Source organism: Aquila chrysaetos, chromosome 8, assembly GCF_900496995.4.
Source record: "Aquila chrysaetos chrysaetos chromosome 8, bAquChr1.4, whole genome shotgun sequence".
Classification (NCBI taxonomy): Eukaryota; Metazoa; Chordata; class Aves; order Accipitriformes; family Accipitridae; genus Aquila; species Aquila chrysaetos.
Genome location: NC_044011.1, coordinates 10,540,857 through 10,561,146, shown reverse-complemented (window position 1 = coordinate 10,561,146; position 20,290 = coordinate 10,540,857). Strand labels below are relative to the sequence as shown.

General features: G+C 40.9%; 2 protein-coding genes across 13 annotated transcripts in view; one reads left to right on the top strand and one right to left on the bottom strand.

Annotated features, from left to right (window-relative positions):
- The window catches only part of MAP3K4 (mitogen-activated protein kinase kinase kinase 4), a 79,125-nt gene extending 64,984 nt beyond the window's left edge, over window positions 1-14,141 (top strand). For 8 of the 10 annotated variants that reach the window (XM_030021433.1, XM_041125070.1, XM_030021430.2 and 5 more), the window contains 8 exons: window positions 121-312; window positions 1,017-1,087; window positions 3,421-3,537; window positions 5,069-5,228; window positions 11,438-11,560; window positions 12,104-12,210; window positions 12,417-12,596; window positions 13,583-14,141. In XM_030021433.1, coding sequence (XP_029877293.1) covers window positions 121-312; window positions 1,017-1,087; window positions 3,421-3,537; window positions 5,069-5,228; window positions 11,438-11,560; window positions 12,104-12,210; window positions 12,417-12,596; window positions 13,583-13,603 — 971 coding nt within the window. In that variant the 3' untranslated portion in view covers window positions 13,604-14,141. Of the gene's footprint in view, window positions 1-120; window positions 313-1,016; window positions 1,088-2,899; window positions 3,055-3,420; window positions 3,538-5,068; window positions 5,229-6,131; window positions 6,244-11,437; window positions 11,561-12,103; window positions 12,211-12,416; window positions 12,597-13,582 lie in introns of those variants that run through there. The other 2 variants (XR_003924507.2, XM_030021434.2) reach the window with 2 other exon arrangements.
- Window positions 14,142-15,340: 1,199 nt separating this feature from the next.
- AGPAT4 (1-acylglycerol-3-phosphate O-acyltransferase 4) overlaps window positions 15,341-20,290 on the bottom strand; it is an 84,140-nt gene continuing 79,190 nt past the window's right edge. For all 3 annotated transcript variants that reach the window (XM_030021435.2, XM_041125073.1, XM_030021436.2), the window contains exon 9: window positions 15,341-18,159. In XM_030021435.2, coding sequence (XP_029877295.1) covers window positions 18,068-18,159 — 92 coding nt within the window. In that variant the 3' untranslated portion in view covers window positions 15,341-18,067. The remainder of the gene's footprint in view (window positions 18,160-20,290) is intronic.

Here is a 20,290-nt window from a genome sequence, read left to right as displayed (position 1 = left end):
ATTAGACTCACAAAATAGTTGTCTTCTAACTCAAGTCACTTCACGTGATATCAAAAGGTAACAAAATATAAACACAGCGAATATTTCTCAATCAAGGAAATTGTTCATCACTCTTTTTAGACACTGCTTCCAAGCAAGCACCGATTGAAGCTGTTCAAAAGTCTGTTCAGTTGTTTGAAGAAAGGAGATACAGAGAGATGAGGAGGAAGAACATCATTGGCCAAGTTTGTGACACACCGAAATCTTATGATAATGTCATGCATGTAGGTTTGAGAAAAGTGACTTTCAAGTGGCAGAGAGGAAACAAAATTGGTACGTTCATTATACCTTCATTTACCAGGCTAAAATACCAAGGTTGGTGTTTTTGAAGGAAATCTAAGACTATCTTTTGAAATTTTGGGTCTCTGCATAGGTAGCTTTACCGAAATCAGAATGTTAAAATACAAAATTCTGTTGCAGCTAGGATTTCCTTTATGTAGAACTTCAGTGAAGTTTTCACTGGTCAAATAACAAGAAACAAAGGAGGAGAAGGATTTGGTTAGGACAATTACTTAGGTATGATCCTGTGATTCCTGCATGTGTTTAACCCTATAAAATGTTTGATGAGTTCTGCTTTTGGAAGAGCCAGAAATATGAATGGAAATGAGCACAAACTTTGGGTTTTGTTTAATTCACCAATATTGTGGTTTCACCCATATGATCATCATTTCCCCCATATGGTCATTGTTTCCTCTCTGGTTTGGGATTTGTGGGGAAAATCCTCATATTCATGAGAAGTTTTCTTTCAGGTCAGCCTGTTAATGTAATGTTTCTACTTTTAGTCAGCTTGTACTCAGGACTATGAATGTACTATTAAGTGTTACAGGTTAAAAGCTACCTGAAATTTTACATGAAAATAAAGGTAAATGACCTTGGCAAGCTCAGTTTTCAGTGATGTTTTCTTATTGCAGTTGATGTACATGTTGCTTAGTGAATGTAGTGTAATTAATTATTCTTATTTTATTTTAATTCTGCAGGTGAAGGCCAGTATGGGAAGGTCTATACCTGTATCAGTGTTGACACTGGAGAGCTGATGGCTATGAAGGAAGTGAGTACTCTGTATACAAGAATCACTGCTGCCCTTGGGTTTTTTTTCCAAACGAAATGTGCATGACTTAGCAGGCATTAAGGATTTCTGAACAGTTGTTAGCTAACTGTGAAAGGATGGGAAGACAAATTGTTTATTCATGTAGCCACATCTGCTGTTCCTCCTTAAGTTGCTGAAGCTTTTTCTTTTCAGTTTAGAACTTTCAGTTTAAATGTATGTAAAATGGATAATGTTTTTTTACTAATCTCATAGGGGTTTTGTGAACTTAATGAATGCTTGCTTAATATGTGCAAACTCCCATTAAGAGATCTTAAATTATTTTGAAAAGAGTTTTCTGATTAGTGAAGACTGTACCCAAACTTAGATTTTACTTTGCTTTATTTCGTCTCACATTTCATTCCTTTTTTCTTCATTCCTTAGATAAAAAGATAGGAAGTGTCACATCAGATGTTTTTCAGCTTCTCCTGTAGTTTAAGTGAGCTAGGCTGAGTCACAAAACTGTTGACTAATCTGGTGGGTACAGAAAATTTGATTTTCAGGATAGAAGTAAGTAAAGCTGTGTAGGCGTAGAGATCCATTTTCCCTACAGCACCTTGTTTTTTAAAATATTTTTATTGCTTAGTTTTATTGCATTTCTACGTCTTCAGGCAACTGCAAACATCAACTGTTCACAACAGTTACCATGCCAGCCATTTGATGCTGGAGTAGTTACATTTTATGAGCCAGTTCTTCCATACACAAAATAAGTATGTGATCTCAAAGGTGTGGAAAAGCAAGACTAGGCTTGTGCATAACTTCTTGTACCATACTCATTCACTGACTAACTAATACCAACACTTGAAATTTTGTTGTTGTTGTGTTTGTGTGTTTTTGGTTTTTGTTTTTTGGGTGGGTTTTTTTTGTTTTCTCCTGATGAAATAACATTATTCCCCCCATCAGTAGCACTCTCTGTTTCTGGAATTCAAAGTTGCTTTCTGGATGCAGGTCCTTTTTACAGATTAGCATGTGTGTGCTCTTTAGCAGAAGTTCAAATAAGTGAAATGGACCTTGTTTGACAGACATTTCACTAGTAGGCTAAATATACTGCCTTTTCCTGTAGTATTTTTAACTTCCAGAATTATTTCACCAAGAAACATTCCCTGCCTCCCCACTGTGGGCTTAAATGCAAAGTGCATCTTCCAAATGAAAGGCTTTTCTGGAGTTCCTTAAGAGTACCTTGGGAGAAGACTTCTTTATTTATTTTTAAACTGGTTAAAAACATTGCATTCCCCATGCCCCCTGAGATTTCTTCAGATTTTACTGCCTTAACTACAGTGTCGTTAAAATCTCTACAAATTATAGCGGACGAGCTTTACTACAAATACATAGTATTGCAACTTTGAAGTGTTAGGAAATACGTAAAACACTTGAATGTCATTTGTCACCTTTTTGTAATCTCCATGTATTTAATTTTACCACTGTTTGAGTACAACTGTATCCTGGAATTGTTACACAGAACAAAACCAATCACAATGTCCTAGCAACCAAAAGTAGAATATGTGCATTTATTTCTCTAGCAGTTGTCCTGTACTCAATTAATGAAATTTCTGCTTTCTACCAATATGGTAAAAATCGCATCTTGCATAATTTGCCATGCATTTTGCTTATCTTTGTGTGAATAGAAGCTTTAAATCAGTTTTTCAGAAGACTTGGTATTTTTTTCTTCCATGAAAAATCCATCACAACATATTGTAGGAGAACTAATGAAAACCTGTTTCCTTCATCAAAACCTTTATGATTGTATTTGTTCCATGCCACACCTTTTCCTTGCAGCTGCCTCATTCTCAATGAAGAAACCCCTCAAAGAAATCCCTTAGAATCTCCGTTGATGAAGTACCTGGCAACTAGTCTTTCTTGAATGATAGCTCTCACTGATGTTACTTTCAGATTCTCTTATACTGTGTCTATCTACCACGTTTAAGCTAGAAGGCAAGCTCAGAAGAGATATATATATACGTGCATACATGTGTGTATTTATACATTTAAGTAACAGCATTTTGCTCTTATGAAGTTTATAAATCATCATATTTGTATGTAATTTTCAAAAAATAGTTTTATGTTCTTTTTTGTTTAAGTTTGGGGATAGTGGGGTGGTATTTTGGGGCTTTTTGTGTGATGATGCTGTTTTAAAAAAAAATAGCTTTTTAGCTGTTTTCTTGGTTTGTGTTTGTGTTTAGGATGGGTTTTTTGGATTGTGGGGTTTTTGTTTTTTGGGGTTTTTTTTTTTTGGGGGGGTTTTTTTGTTCCTTAGTAATTTGAACTAGTGGCAAAATAATGAAAAATCTTTCTTGCAGATAAGATTTCAACCTAATGATCACAAAACCATCAAAGAAACAGCTGATGAACTGAAGATTTTTGAAGGCATCAAACACCCTAATCTTGTTCGTTATTTTGGTGTGGAGCTCCATAGGGTAAGAAAACATAAATTATTGGGGCTTTTATATAGGGCAGAGAGAAAATTTTAGGAAGCTTTGGATCATGGAGGTTTTACTTGAGAACTTTCTGGTTTAGCTTTATTGTCTGGATATCTCTGTGAATTGCAGTGTGTCTGTCTTCCTCTGAAGGTTGAGGTCTCTGAAACATAGTTTGGAGAAATTTTTTGGAACTGGCACATAAACAGAGAAGGTTCACGATAAGTGAATAGAGTGAGTCATGCTGGAGCTATGCTATAATGCTACTCTGTTTAACTGCTCTAAAAGCAAGCTATGTCATATACAGTATGCTAACTTCTGCATGTAGGTGAAGACTTGACAGCCTAAAACCCTTCACTGGTAGCAGAAAAAGTTGTACCAATATATTGTTGATTCCTGAAAAAATTTTGTGCTGGTGTTTAAATTCTGATGCCAGACAAGTATCTTAAGGAAGCAGATCTTCTGGAATTCAGCTAGCATCTCTTCAGAAGGAAAAACGAGTTTTCTTGCTTGAGCAGAACTAATGAAGTCTGGTTTTCTTACGGAGTTGGATTGCAGCGTTGCATGCTGAGATACCCTACTTTTTATTACTCTCTGCTTCCCATGTGCCCTTCCCACCTTCCCCTGTGAGTCTCAGGTCCTTCATGTATCTCTACCCAATGAGGTGGGCAGGGAACAGGACGCCTGGTGTCTGGCTGGAAAGTGATGTGTGGTTTTGACTGATTTGCTCAGTATGAATGGGTTGATTTGCTGACCCATTGCTGGTTTAGAAGGGGACAAAGGCTGCTTTCTGTCTGCATTTATTTACTTGGGGACACAACTTTGGATGTCTGTGCCCCTGTGTCATTGGTTTCTCAGCTAGTTCTAAGAGCTTAGTGTCTTTGCCATCTTTTTGTATTAATTAAGTCTGGCTGAAATTGGCTGGGCTTGGAGACAGAGAAAGGGAACAAGAACCTAACTTTTCCTTAAAGTGAGTTAGAGTTGGCATGCTTGTTCAAGCCACAGACAACAACAAAAAACTTGCCCTCCCCAAGAAGTCAACACATGATATTGCAGGAACTAGGAGAGAGGAAAAAAAAACCAACCACCACAAGCCCAAACCATTATTTTGCCTTTTTTCTAAATATGCAAAGGATTGTTTTGTATTTCTGTGTAATAAACCTACAGGATTTCCAAAGTGCTTTTTGGTTGATGCCAAAGTAACATATTTTTATACCACCAAATAGTATCAGTTACATAGAAATGATGCAGATAGACATGTGGCAGAGATTTTTCCATAGCTGTGCAATAGAATATATTAGATTGAAGCATACCCAAGAGCATAGAGTTCTGAAGAAATGATTTATTAGATATTCCATGGTAAGAGGTACTTCCATTACAACATTACATGCTACTTCCATTACTCTTTTCACAAACAATGAAGGATGGAAGGAAAACTTGATCCTAATTCAGTGTTTAAAAAAACAAGAAAAATTAAAAAAAACCCCAAAACAATAAAACCCAATGAAATCTGGTTTGGTTCCCACAACAGGAAGAAATGTACATCTTCATGGAGTACTGTGATGAGGGCACTCTGGAGGAGGTATCAAAACTGGGCCTTCAGGAGCATGTCATTAGGCTCTACTCAAAGCAAATCACGATTGCTATCAATGTACTACATGAACATGGTATTGTTCATCGAGACATTAAAGGTAATGTTAACCATAAAAGGTAATGTTGTTGTTTCAGTGTTGTAGATGGGGGGGCGGGAATGATGGGGGACGTATTTGCAGATTTAGTGCACGTTATCTCTACAGCCATTAAGTGTACAAAGCCTTCCACTCATTTTTCAATTTTCAGTTTACAAGTTATTGGCTAGTTATGTGCTCCTTTTTAAGTGCAGAACATAAAAAATGTTCACAGTTGGCATTGCAAACTCGTAAGTTCTGCCCATGATTTATATAGTTTCTGTAGAGGTTAAGATTGTTGGGGATTCATCCAAACTCAAATTTTGGTCCTTTTATTTCTAGTACTAATACACTGAGTTATGTAATGCTGTTTTTCTTCTCATCTATGCAAGAAACAGTGGTGTTTTCTGGGAGCTGACAAGCAGTATAAAGTGCTAGAGTTGTTCATCAGAACTTTTCCTTGTGATTCCCATTTTCCAGAAGAGTTTTAGGATTTCAGATGAATGGTTGATTAAACATAGTAGTAAAAGTCTTGTTAAAAGAAGTTAAAGGGGTATGGTAAAATTACTTGTCTAGTGGGGTTTTCTGCCATACATTTATCTACTCATGCCTGGTTCTCAGCTTTTGCTTACAAAATGAGCAGACTGGAACTACAATAACTGAAGGGGGGTTGGTTTTGGCATTTGCTTAAGGCACCCAGTGTCAGTCCGCATTTCACATTCATTTTTCTTTTCCTGCACCTTCCAAGAACATCCTCCATGTCTAGTTATCTTGTTTTTGTTAGTCTGGCATACTTTGCTCACCTATAGCAGAAACTTAACAGAAGGTAGGGGAAACAATGCACACAATATGCCCTGCAAATGCTCATTTTATGACAAGGCAGTGCAACCCAACGATGCTGGGTTTCTATGTCCCTCTTGCTCACAGGGTTTTGAATCACCGCAGCAGTGTAGGAGGTTCCCAGTTGCTCTTGGTCCTTTGGCCTCGTGCTTCTCATTTGGGAAAAGAACTATCTACGATCCAGAGGCCTCCCACCCAGGTAGGCCACTCTTGAGTCAGTTTTGGCTTTTTTTCCTAGAAAACACTTTCCCTCACTCCCATTCCCCAGCAATCTTGCCTTTTCTGGTTCTCCTTCCCGACCAAAGGTTTCTCTCCAGTTGTGGATTTCCCTCCGTGCTTTTCACAGTGCCCTCCTTGCCCTTCACTTGATCATTCCATGTCCAGGTTCTGCTTAGCTGGATTACACTCTCCTGGAAGCTCGTTGTGATCAAAATCCAAGGCTGGTTGACAGGGATTTCTTTTGTGCTGCTCTATGTCATTGCTGATTTCTGGATATGTTTCCAAATAGGTCTTCCTCTCATCAGGGAAATGCAGTGAAGTGAGAAGAGCTGTGTAACAGAACTGTAATGCTATGTTATCTGAGGGCATTTCTGTTGCAACAGGTTCCTCATACCAAATATTGGGGTGTTCCTTGAGAATAACAGCAGCTGTAAACAGAGGGTCACTGCAGACACATTTATGTATAGACCTTCGTGAAACTTAGTGACAGAATATGAAGGTAGACCACAGAGAGTATTTTTATAAAGGATGCCTGAAGTTACATTGGAAGTCTCTTGCTCTCTGTCTCCTTTTATGCTAACATTGCATCCCCAAGTTTTCAGGCTAACAGCAGTAAAGAAAACTCTGGTTTTACTTTTAGCTCTTACGTACTCTTATTTTTCTGATAGGGAAGAATGATAATATGTGATTCAGGCTGTTAAAACTGCTTTCCTATGGAAATCTCGCTGTCAGATCACACTCTCATGGCCAGTCTGCTAAATATCCCTGCAGATCTGTTTCTTTCAGCAGCAGATAACCAATTCTTAGAGTAATTGTTTATACGTGTCCTGCAGTTGGTGTCTGCAAGTACCCTGTGCTCAAAAATGGAGTCTTCCGGTTAGCAGCATCCACTAGTGTCACCGTTGTCCTTCAGATGCTGTTATGGCATCCAGTTCTAGGAATGTAAAAGATGAAGCAAGACACAGCTGCCTTGAATCCTTTTTCAGCCCCTGGTTGTGAGAGTGAACTGAGGGTAGCGTCGGTTGGTTGTTACACTTGGCTGCCCTGGTTTTGATGAGTCTGCATCAATGTGTAAAGTAGTTGGTCTAATATGTAGCAGGTGATTAAGTCTTCTGGGATAGGTTTGTTGGTTTTTTTTATATCTCTGTCCTGGGTATTGGATTTTAACCCCCGTGGCTAAGCCCAGATTCCTCAGATACAATTACTTCACTTTTTGCAAGGAAGCTGTTCTGCTCAATGATCAAGAACAATGGAATATTTAATGCTGAAGGGAGTCTCTGTTCAAAACAGGGCCAACCTCAGTATCAGATCGAATGTCAAATTAGATCAGACTGCTGAGGATCTTGTTCGGTTGAGTTATGAGTATCTCCAGGGACGGAGAATCCCTTTTCTCTGGGCTCCTGTCCCAATGACTGACCTATCCCTGCTGTGAAAAACTTTTTCCTGATACCTCCCTGCAATTTGCAGAACTTGCTATTTGTGTCCATTGCTCCATATCCTTTCATAGTGTGCCTTTGAGGAAAATGCCTGTTTCCATCTTCTTGATATCCTCCCATTACACAGCTGAAAACAGCAATAAATTACACACACACACACACACACACACACACACTCCTCCAGTCTTCCCTTCTTCGAGCTAAACAAACCCATCTGTGAGCCTCTCCTTGTACCTTGTGTGCACCAGCCCTCTGACCATCTTGATGCCCTTCTGCTGGGTTTTGTCCAGTATGTCAATGTCTGTCTTGTACTGGGGAGCCCAAACCCAAGGCACAGCACTCCAAGCGTGGTCTCGCAAGTGCTGAATTGATAAGAATTAATCACTGATTTCATGCTTGGTGCTTTCTCTCTGGGAGAGAAGGGCATATTCCTGAAGACTGCTCGGATTGTGTTTTCAGAATGAATACAGAAAATGAAGGGATTGTATCTGAAGCTTCAGTAGGTCAGAAACCTGTGAATGAGATGCTCAAGGCCAGGAAGTCTTCATCAAAGTGTTAACTCTTGTTAACTTTGTTGATAGCTCTCTCAGAATTTCTGCTATTCCTGCCTTCATGTCTTCACGGTGAGCACAGGGGAGGGAAGGCCATCCAACGAGAGACAGAAGGCTGTTCAACAGGAGACTACGGGCACATGTCACACTTTCTAAAGTAAAAGAGGATGCTAAAGCTGATTTTTTTTCTCATCAAAGGGTAGCATATGGCCTGCTTGTTCCTTGAATGAATTTGGCTGTTGCACTGCTTAAGTAATGGCTGAGGAATGTCTGTGAGCTGCCCCTCTTTGTGGAATTATGCCACAGCCTTTAGCGGGGCTTTTGGTACTGCTCCTCGGACTTGCATTATTTACACCAGCACCTTTGGAATCACGCTGTCGCAGTTTCCACTGCGCTTAATACGGGGCTGACTTGGCACAGAGATACAGGGCATGAAACCAGTTTAAATGCTTTGGGTCATACCTGTAGTTCTCTCTAGCAAGGGTACAGCTTTTGACATTTGCTCTTTGTTTGCAGTCTGCCCAGAAGATCTCGTGGTATAAATGGCAGTAGGGCTGTGCAGAACTGGGCTACCTCTTGCCTCTGCCAAGTACATCCAGTGAAGATGCTTTTGATAGTGTATGTGTAGGAGGAGAGAAGAAACAGATGGGCGTGTTGTGCCTTTTTGCTGTTTTAGCCATAGTCCCTAGTTTTATTTTGCTTATTAACCATGCAGATATAGTAGGAATTTTGTTACATTCCTAGCAGCATTAACTGTCAAAGGTAAAAAGCATCTGGCACCCTCAAAGTACTGCCCTTGTCTCTCCTGTTCCCTTACCCAGGTCCTGCTGGATTCTGTGCAGGTTTCCTCCAACAAGGAGACCCTTTTTAAAGACTCCTAGAGTTTGGTCTTGGTCTCTGAAGCAGAGACTAAGCAGCTTACAAAACGGAGGCTCCAGCGAACAACGTATCAGTGGAAGCCTTATTCAGCTGACAGAAGGTGTCAGCAACATGAGTCTTCAAGTGGTCTCTTTTTCTTTGCAGTGAAACTTTGGTTAAATTGTCATTACTTTCTTTTTAAAGGGACAAACTTTAGTTTGAAAGGACTTCTAAGTAGATTCTGAACCAAACTGTTAAACCAAACTATCACAATAGCTTTAGATTCAGTCAGAAGAGAGATAGTTGCACTTCCGCTCTGCCAGTTTCCACCCACTGCAGTAATCAGAAACCACTTTGTAGCCTTCTATGAAATTTGCGTGTTGCTTTCTTGAGAAACAGGAACGTAGGTTTCCAAAACATCCTTGTAAAAGTGTTTGCTAGTGATCGCCATTTGTCCTAAGCTCTTTGTGTGGGTTAAGTGTACCTACTTTCAAATATGACAAGTAATTGCTTGAAAATCATTAGAAAAAGAAAAGCTGCAGGCAGTAGTTCAAAGGAAAAAGTTGCTGATAGAGTTAACTGTCACTCTTCTAATGCATTGCTCTTATTTAGTGTCCCGTCGAGCTGCCTTCTTGTACTGCTTTGGTGTGTTTCTGGATTCTCTTTCATTCAAGGAGCTGAGGGATGGCCTACCCAGCTCCGTTACACGTGCCTGTGATTACAGGGTGATTCTGGACACGTATGTCCCTCTGATGGCAAACTGCAGAACCCAGCCAAAGTATTCTGATCCTGAGTATGTGCAGGCACCTGAATGCCAGGAGTGGAAAACTTATGGACACAATGTGCAGAAGAGTTGTATTCACTGAAAGTCAATTCTTCTTTCAGAACTTGTAAAAGGCTTACAGTAATTAAAGGTTGGAATTTATTTCTGTTAATGATTTCTCTCCCGCTTTTATAGTGCAGTTCTGCGCAACACCTCTTGGACTAAATAAATCTTGCTTTAGTTATCAAGCATTCTCATAGTAGTTAGAGAAGTCCTTTGAGAAATGGGCAGGGTTTTGGCATCATTGACCTGCACTGCCTTTTTTTGACTTGAGCTTTTTGAGGATTCTTTTTATTTTCCATTAATATCTTGGGGATGCCCAGCCAAGCTAACTGGAAAAAAGTCATTAACTAAGAAAACATAACATAAAGGAGGAGCAGCCAAGAATTCCTGCACTGACCTATGTTCAAGGTGGAACAGAAGTGAGAAACTTCTGAAGGTTGTATTCGGATGAGCAATTTTTGAAAGAATCTTCTGTGTCACATGGGAAAAGGCCATGTGTAACAAAGTCCCCAACATTTGCCTACTCCTAGAGTAGGCAGGCAGTTTTGTTCTGTGCAAAGCATTAATCTTTCCTCAAGAGAGATCACAGCTGAAGCTGTGTTTCTGCCAGGTGACTCTTGCAACCTACTTGTGGTTTCATTGTGGTACTTGCAGAATCCAGGATTCGGCCTGACGTAAATAGTGAGCTGCTTCTGCTCTACCTGTTTTCTGTTGGCTGTCAACATGTGTTTTGGCAGGGTGTTGAACGAAAGAAAACCACTTGTTATCAAAACCACTTGGCTTATTTTGCAGTGTTGCAGAGAGCAAGTGACTTGAAGCCAACTGCATATTCCCCTTGGAGATTTTCAGCTATGCTAGGGAGATGTTTTCTAGTGTAAACTGGCAGTGTAGCCAGCTATTGTAATAGTAGCCCGCCTCCAGAAATTCTTTTGGAAGTAGAGCACAATAGCAGTGGGCATTTGGTGGTACATGAAATAAAATGCTATAAGCTCCATTTTGCAAGTTGGCCATGTCGACACAGCTGTATGACATCATCTGTCTTGACTCAGCAGAACTGAAAAGATGGCTGGTGGGAGGTACGCAGCAACAGCCTCTGCCAGATAGCTCCTTAAGGACGGGTGTTTTTTCGCAGTGCAACACTCACAAGGATAAGCACTGGAATTCATAAATTCCTGGAGGAGTAATTTCTTGTAACAAGCATGTATGGAAAGCTGATGAGTTTGCCTGCTGTACTGCTTTGTGTTTTGAACACTTCTTGTTGTCAACTTCCAGTACACTTAGATTTAACACAAACCCACCAAAAATCCTATTGGCTAATGGTAATATACCCTTCAGGGAACATCTCTAATGCTCTCATATTCCACACTTAATCCACAGGTAAAGATCTAAGTGCGAATTCAGCTATTATCTACTGTGTAACTTCCAAGAGTATATTGAGAAGCCCTCATTCCTTAATTCAGCACTCGTTTAACAAGTGTTACTGTTTTTTGTTATGTTTCCTAGGAGCGAACATCTTTCTTACCTCATCTGGACTGATTAAACTAGGAGACTTTGGCTGCTCAGTGAAACTGAAGAACAACACCCAGACAATGCCTGGAGAAGTGAACAGTACTTTGGGGACTGCAGGTAAGGAAGCACGTGCTAGGCAAATACTTGTCTAGTTACCGTAAAAGAAGATACCTTTGCCGAAGTCTGGGCTGGAGTAAAATGATGTGTTTCAAGGAAACTTGATTTTATCTTAGCTAGTTAGATGTACTTTACATCCAGAAGTCAAAACAATCAGTGAATGATGTAACATGAGAAATAAAATTGTATTTGTTCGGTAATTATAAAGATGCTGGAGCTTGTGTTTTCTGGGGTTGCATCTTTCTCTGAAGCCTTACTGAAACAGTACTGTTCTTACTGAACAGCTGCTTAATCTATTTTTAAAAAATGAAAATAACTGAAAGCATATACTGTACCAGCATTTTCACTATTCTTTTTCAAACTGAAAGACAGTTATGCTGCAAACGTGTCAAAGAACAAGAAGCCAGCAAATGACAAAACTTAGCAAGAAAAGCTGAGTGGTAATTCATTACAGATGTATTAAAAAGCATTTGGTTCGCCCAATTAATTACTTACTGTTCTTCTGCTGTATGAACTGATGACATCATCTGTGTTGTTTCAAAGCATACATGGCTCCAGAAGTAATTACTAGAGCTAAAGGAGAAGGGCACGGACGTGCAGCAGACATCTGGAGCCTGGGCTGTGTTGTTATAGAGATGGTCACCGGCAAGGTAGGGGTGTTTCACGTACTGAATGAGTGCAAACTGTTCTTAGCAGTTTCTCTGCAAATTCTGGTCCCGCTTCCAGCAATTTGTCACACTGAAGTCTGCAAGTACTGGGGTGGCTTTTAATTTCCTGGGGTACAGAAATATATGTGCTATTGGATAGCAAGTTGCTCATTAAACCTTGCACTCAGCAACGCTGTTACCTGTTGCAGAGGCCTTGGCACGAATATGAGCACAACTTCCAGATCATGTATAAAGTGGGGATGGGTCATAAACCTCCTATTCCTGACAAAGTGAGCCCAGAAGGGAAAGACTTCCTTTGCCACTGCCTGGAAAGTGACCCGAAGATGAGGTGGACGGCCAGCCAGCTCCTCGATCATCCTTTTGTCAAGGTTTGTCTCACGGCTTTGGCTCCAAAGACTGTAGATGGGAATTGGAAACAACTTTTAGTTGGCTTCATCGTTTGCAGCTATGCCACAGGGCTTTGTATCACGGTGGGAGGCTGGTATCGAGTTGATGCTGTCTAGAAAACAAGGTGTGGCAACTTTTCAGAAGCATGTGTGATGTTGCTAGCAAACATGTGACTAAAAATCTGGTGTGTACCATGCAATCAACTTTCACTGCTGTTTTGAGATGCATTATCTTTATGTTAAAAAGACTTGTCAAGCTTCAACTTGGTGGTAGTTATTTGGATCTGCCAAGGGCTCTGGGCCTAAAATTGTAGTGAGTACATATGCACAGACTTCTATAGTGTAGAGATAAGGGTCCCCTCTATAAAAAGTGAAACAAGCACGTGCGTGAGAACTCTACCATTCTTCAGTGCAAGGGTCTGCTTTTCTTTTAAGTTCATACTTAATGTTAAGTTCACTTTGAATGTTTATCTATCTGGCAACTGGCATAACAATCTGCAGTTCTTGCATGAACTGTTGTTTGATTCTTTGCTTGAGAATAGACAAATATTCACAGCTACAAATTTAGGTGTATCAGTAACTTCCTTTTTTTGAAGAAGTAGGAGCACAGTAGGTTATTGAATTTTTGTCCCAGTTTCCAAGCATAAAGTTGTTCACTTTGGTATTCTGGTTCAATAAGAGTGTGTTTGGGATCATCATACCCATCTCCCTCATCACTGCAACTGTAGCCAGATCCCATCCATCACAGAGGCAGAAGGCTTCTGCAGGCACGCAAGAGTTGCATGGTGACAGTGGAAACATCAGTATTCACATATAAACACTTGTAATTCATTATCTGTGTGACAAGGGAGAAAGAAGAAAGCTTCAAAGATGTTCAGTGAAGGTGCTAAAGAAACTGATGCATTGTCATCTTCCTGCTGCAGCAGGGAGACGATGATTGAATTAATTGCCTTTTGTCCCCTTCACAGGTTTGCACAGACGAAGAATGAAGTTATTCACTCTCTGGCCTTTTTTATTCTGGCAAGATATCTTTTAATCACTACTGTATGTAATATTTACATAAAGACTGTGCTGAGAAACAGTATAAAAGTTGAACTTACGAAGACTGCACAAGTGACGAGCGTCACTTTCTCTGCTGCTCCTGTATGTTTTACTTGGCACATGTTGCTCATGTGACAGTGTCTGCAAGTTGGAAGAAGCTGCATGTTTCAGTGAAAGTGCCATTACTACTGTATATGGACCATACATTTTTTTTGTTCTTTCTCCTGTTTCTCATTTGATTGAGAACTGTAATGTTAATAAATATGTAGTATTTTTGAACTCTTTAGGTTCAGAAAAATGCTGTAGTGTTATCAGGCGTTATGGACCTTGTTTTTTAATCTGTTTGTTGAGTGCACTGACTGTGAACTTTTACTGGTTTTTTTGTTTTATTTGTTTTTGGCAAGCTTCAGATTTGTTATGCACAAGGCTGATTGATTAATGAAATTTTAAAAAAAGTTTTTTCTCAATAAATGGTTTATTTTAGGAGTTGTTGGTAAAGGTTTTTTCTTCTCAAAATAAGTATGTGGGGTGGTGTCACATTTTAAACTTTTTTTCAACGCTTGTTTAATACTGCTAAGCTAACCTAACTGGAATAAGCTTCTCTTACTGCAACAGTCCATGTTTTGTCAAGTTCAAGATGTGCAGTGTAAGGTGCTTCTTACACAAGTCATAACAGAATTAAGGTCGCCCCCTTCATCCTCTCCTGAAGAAATAAGGCGATGTGCAATTCCCAACACTACCTGTCATATAAGGGATAATAGAGTTGTGGTCTGAAATAACTTTCTTCTTGAATGTGAGTACTGCGAACAGGGAGTGGTCTGCATGGCCCTTCTGTGGCCAAGAGGAGAATTGGTTAAGATTATTCTTGTGTTCCATTTGGCAAAAACAAGAACTTACTTACTTAACGTTAGCTTTTTAAAACCGATTTCTGATCTTGGACTTTGATTTCCTCACCACCCTGCTTGTCATCGGTCTCAGAAAATGGAGAGAGGTTAGAAGTGGTTACCAATTAGAAGCAGCAGTCTGCAACACTTGGATCTAGTTATTTTGACTTACTTGCTATTAATTACAAACAGATGACTGACTGACTTAAAACTGTTACTTGTAAGCATTACTGCAAGTTTACATTTTCCTGTTACAGCTGTAGACCTTAAAATGGGTAACTGACTGATGAAGTAGTGAACTTACTTACTTGCTTTTAATATTTGGCTTTATTCTAAAGAAGTCCTCTCTCTCCTCTTAATCCACAAATCTTTGGTTTGTTACAGGTGGGTGAGCTGTTGAGATGGTATCATGAAATCTGACATTTAAATCTAGAAAAGCACGAGCCTCACTGTGCAGGTCACCAGTGCAGTGTATCTAGGATCTCAAAAATGCAACGTTGAATTTAAACAAAGACTTTCTCTCCCCTTCAGTTCTTGATTTTCAGTTACGATAGGAGGGGAAGTATGTTGTCATGGACTATGAAAGTACCTGAGGTGAAAGTCCCCCCGGCCTGCCATGTGCTTTGCTTTGCAGTATAACAGAAGTATCCGAGCGGTTTGTGTCCTCATTTGCCTTGTTTCAGGTGCCCTTGTATGCAAAGAGGAACTGTGGACAGCTTTTAGGAGTCAGGAGATAAAGGTGAAAAGTAAACTGTTACTAGTTTGTTGTCACTGACCAAAAGAAAACTCATTCACTGCACGTCAGCTTTTTATACTTTTATTTTTGTATAAACAAACGTTAAGACTACTTTTGTTAAGGCAGTTGTAGAACATACAGTTGCTTGTGGGGACGAGGGGCAAACGCTGCTCTGTAATGATGTATGTCATTCTTTTAATACAGTGAACTGGACTAGTGTAACTTTGGCAAGTACCTTTAAGCTTTCTCTGTTTGCCAGGGAATGCTGGAAGGGCCCAGTGGTGCGGTCCTTGTGTGCTGGGACTTCTAGAAGTGCTTAGGAGGACGGATCCAGGTGTGGTGTGTTTGGCCCTCTGCCTGTTCTAAGGGCTGGTCCCAGGGAAATGGGTATGAAATAGTCTAAATGCTCTTTCCAAAGTACGTATATGTTTGGTGTTTTCCTCTGGGAGAAGTGACGCTGCATGCAGTTGGAGAGGATAGGACTAAGATTCATAAGGAATGTTAAGTGTCTCCCTACCAGCATGTTCTATCAGTGGCTCTTTAAAAAGGCAAAAAAGCTAGTCTCTAGCACTACAGGAATACGTATTTGCCGCTCATAACTACTTGCTCCTGCACAGAGGGTTTGTTCTACCACCCTGAGAAAAGCCCGCTGGATCTGGCAGGTAAGGCTTACAGTAATGTGCTTGGAGAGATCTTTTCTCTTTCCCACCCCCATCCCACCATTTTCAGTCTTGTGTACAGGGTCTCCAAGTCTGGCTTATTAACATGCCTGATGCATTACTACAGGATAGCTGGACCTTCAGACACTACTACAGGTTGTAATATTCAGTTTTCCACTGTTAATATTGTTTTAGCAAATAGAGTGCAGGACATAAGCTTTATTAAAAGAATAGCTTTCTAAGCACGGCAATATTTTCTGGTCTGAGGCTCTATTTCATGTGTTGGGAAAATTACATTAAAGCCCATGATGTCATGACATCATACAACCTATTCCAGAAACCTTCAGAGCACAGGGAATGCAGGTGGGGAAAAGAGCCCCCCCAGACTAGTCCCTGACACTTCCCAAGGCCTGTTCCTGCCTTCACAGTGTACGTTTTACTGCTTCCACTCTCGAAAAGCACTACTCCACCTGCTCTTTAGGTGCTGCATATTAAAAAGACTAGTTTCTAGATGATCTGATGTACTGAACAGCAAATGCATATTTCATGGAGTGATTCGTATTTTGTCATATTTTGTTTCTTCTGGCCTCAGTTTTGTTACAGGAAAAGAGAAATGTGGTTTTTTTTATTCCAGCTGCTAGAACTAAGACTGCTCACTTTCTTCTCTAGAGACACACAGGCTCTTCATTCGCAGACTATCATGGTTTAGTCCCATGTGCAATGAAAATGTACCATCACTGAAAGTGCCAATCATAATCCCCACTGCTCAGCATCAGTATCTTTAGATTTGAAAAGATTGGGGTTTTTTCAATCATAATTGCTGGTAGTTGGAAGTCTCTTCTCCATTTTTCTCTGTTTAAACAAGCTCTGTTTGGTAACTTACTTCCTTAACCCTTGAAGTTTAAAAACAAGAGGAGGCTGCCCTGGAATCAGTAGCAGGGATGTCAGAACAACACTGTTTTCCCAAGGAGCTTGATTCTAGTTTTATTTAATTCAGAAGGGTGTCAAAGCAAGTCCAGACAGCCATAAAAAACTCTGAAGCCATACCACTACTCTCTCCTACTTCCCCTTTTTCCCCCAAAAGAAAAGCAAAAGATAATTTAACTATTACCTCAGGCTGACTGTTACGAGGCACCATGTAAATTAATTTATCAGAAAAGACAGACAAGCAGCTTTAATTGGGATCACAACAGTATGGGTGTGGGGCATAACTTTTAATGCATGCTTTGCATTACTTAGTTACAGCATACCCAGTTGTTTTGCTTCCACCATTGTTAGGAAGGCTTTTTAAAGTTAGAACTTTAATCAGTGTTTAAAGCTGAAAGGAATTCTGTTACCTCAGTTTTTCCAAACTATAAATGGCATTTACTCTCAAAGAATTACAGGTTTTGGCTATCCTTCTGATGCATCGCCTGGGGACAAACATGGCAGTGGGTAACATAGCTCTGTTCAGGCTGCAAGGCCAAATTCCACTCCAGGTTATGCCACTGCAAGGCTCTGATCTAACCAAGTGGGCCCTTAGCTGGGGGCTGGCTGAAGTTTCAGGGGGCCCATGTGGTGCACACTGTGGGAATAAGTTACAGATGTAGAAAAACTCTACTGCAGTTCTGCCAGTTCAGTAGAGCTGCTTCAGTCCAATACTGGCTGGTATAACCAAGCAGAGCATCTTACCGTATTTAAACATTGACAGATTATGGTTGTTAAACTGTTAACAAGTGATCTACACAACTATCAATTTTAATCATCTTGTAACAATCTTCTGACATTAATCCATTCCTTAGAGCAAGTTAAGAAAGATAAAGGCTGCACCTCCAGTTAGTTTCCAGGTAGAGTCTCATCATACAAGCATAGTGGAATTTATTTTTTTTTCTTCAAAACTTAAGACACTTTATAGGAAAACAAACCAAACAAACAAATGCAAACCTGTTGTGGAGAGTGTACGAAGGAGTGCATCTTTCAAGTGTGTCATCCAGCCCAAACCCCCAGAGAAAAATAACAGGAGCACAAATTCAGATATGTGTGGCAATTGCTCATCCTATGCTCCCTTCGATCTCACTTGAAGGACCATGATATGCACTTGAGTTTTCAGAAGTTGCATTTGTTCCCTTTGGATTGAAGCAGTCTCTGAAGACACTACTCTTGTTTCTGCTTGTTGTCATTGTTGCCATAGGTGGAGCCCTTATTAATTTCTGTAACGCCTATCATCCATCTGACACCAACAGACGCTGCAATAAAAATAAAGAACAAAAGCAGTTTGCAGACAGAAATTGAAGGCCTGTACAGCAGCACAGCATTAGTAGTAACTACCCATACTTTGACCTTCAATGAAAAGTACGCCCCTGTATCACATAAGCAGCCCCCACAGTATTATTTCATTAAGGAAGCTTCTAGTTTGCTGGCCCCAGGCTAGACATGTCCTCTCCCACCGGCAGGGAAGAAAGAGGCTACATGAAGCAACACGGGGGTGGGAGGCACAGGCGTGATGTGCTCAGGCCTGTTAAACCTTAGACAAGGCTGGCTGGGAGAAGGGGGTGCTTTGGGGCCACTGGTGTTACTGCCTCCCAGGAGTTGAGTGACAAGCTGTACTAATGTATCCACATGCGAGGTGTGACAGGGGAAGGGAATTGTGCCTGCTTTCAACAGCCCGGTGCCTGGAAGAGCATGAGCAAGTGCAAAGGCGGCACTTCAGATCTTCATGAACAAGAAAAAAAGTAAGTTGTGGCATTTTTTAACTACTGCTCATGAAACAGTCCATTACAAGAGGCCAGGTTAATTTAAAAGGCTTTTATAGTTGATTTAGTGGTAATAATTTACCATGCACAGGGATTGATGGTTTTTTTTAATATAATTTGTGGTTCCTGAAGCGACTGTTTAAGTTAAACACAACTTAGCCTAAGGCCTCGGCCTTCCCCTCCCCTCACAGCTGTTACTCCCCAAACTTCTGCTCAGCTACTGTGTATATCCAAAACTGCCACACTTCTTTCAGGCCTAAACCTACCCGGGCGTCACAAACACCATCCCTCTGCTCCAAATGCTTTTTACAAAAAAAACCCAAGAAAGCCAGGAACCTCCCCCCTAAGCCTCCAAATCCCAGTTTCTCGCTGACTGATGGTGAAAAGACCTAGTCCTGTGAGGTGCTCGCAGTGTCTCATTCCCATCAGTCCTTACCTCTTTAATATGACCCTGAACAATTCCTTACCAGCCAAAGGCCTCTTTATGGTCAAGTCAGACCCCGGGATCACCAAGAGAATCCGGAGGCTTTGCAGCACTACGAGGGCTGTCAGCTGGTAACCAGTGCTGCCCCTGTGCTTTACTAGTTGCTTGCTTGGCCAGCTGTAACCTGGCACTACCCCTTCAACCATGCAAAACCATCACTTTTTTAAATAGCTATTTCTCTTGTGCTTCAAGCAACCTGTTCTAAAGTGGAGCACAGACTATTGAACAAATATTATAACTGTAAGTAGGTAAGGCAACTTGAAAGAGCCAATATATATTATTTAAGGAAGATAGGCTAGAAAGCAGCTCTGCAGAGAAGGACCTGGGCTTCCTGGTAGGCGCCAGCAGTATGTCCTTGTGGGAAAGGAATATGAAGCTGCCCAGAGCTCCATTAGAAAGAGTGTTTCCAGCAGGTCAAGGGAGATGATCCTTCCCACCCTGCTCAGCACTGGTGAGGCACATCTGGAGTGCTGGGTCCAGATTGGGTTCCCCAGTACAAGAGAGACACGGACATACTAGTGAGGCCAGTGAAGGCCACAGAGATGATTAAGGGAATGGAGGGAGCGTCCTTCGTATGAGGAGAGGCTGAAAGAGCTGGGACTGTTCACAGCCTGGAGAAGTGCAGTGCGATCTTATCCGTGTGTATCATAAATATCTGAAAGGAGGGTGTAAAGCAGATGGAGCCAGGCCCTTCTTGGTGGTGCCCAGTGACAGGACAGAAGGCAATGAAACACTGGAGGTTCCCTCTGAGCATAAGTAAAAAAAGGAAGAAAAAAGTCTTTACTGTGCAGGTGATGGAACACTGGCACAGGCTGCCCAGGGAGGCTGTGGAGTCTCCATCGATGGGACACAGCCCTGAGCAACCTGCTGAAGCTGACCCTGCTCTGAGCTGGGGCTTTGGACTAGCTGATCTCCAGAGGTGCCTTCCCACCTCAGCTATTGTGTTCTGTTTGATTGGCTTGCATGAAAGGCACTGTGTATTTTATTCTTTCAAAATACCAGCACTTGAAACCAAACCAATGAACTACACGCTTGCGTTTTGTAGTATGACAGTAAATTGACAGTTTTCAGAAGTGCAGGTGGTAATTGGATACCAGACATGAGTCACACATGATGCGACACAGCCATGGCTGAACAGAC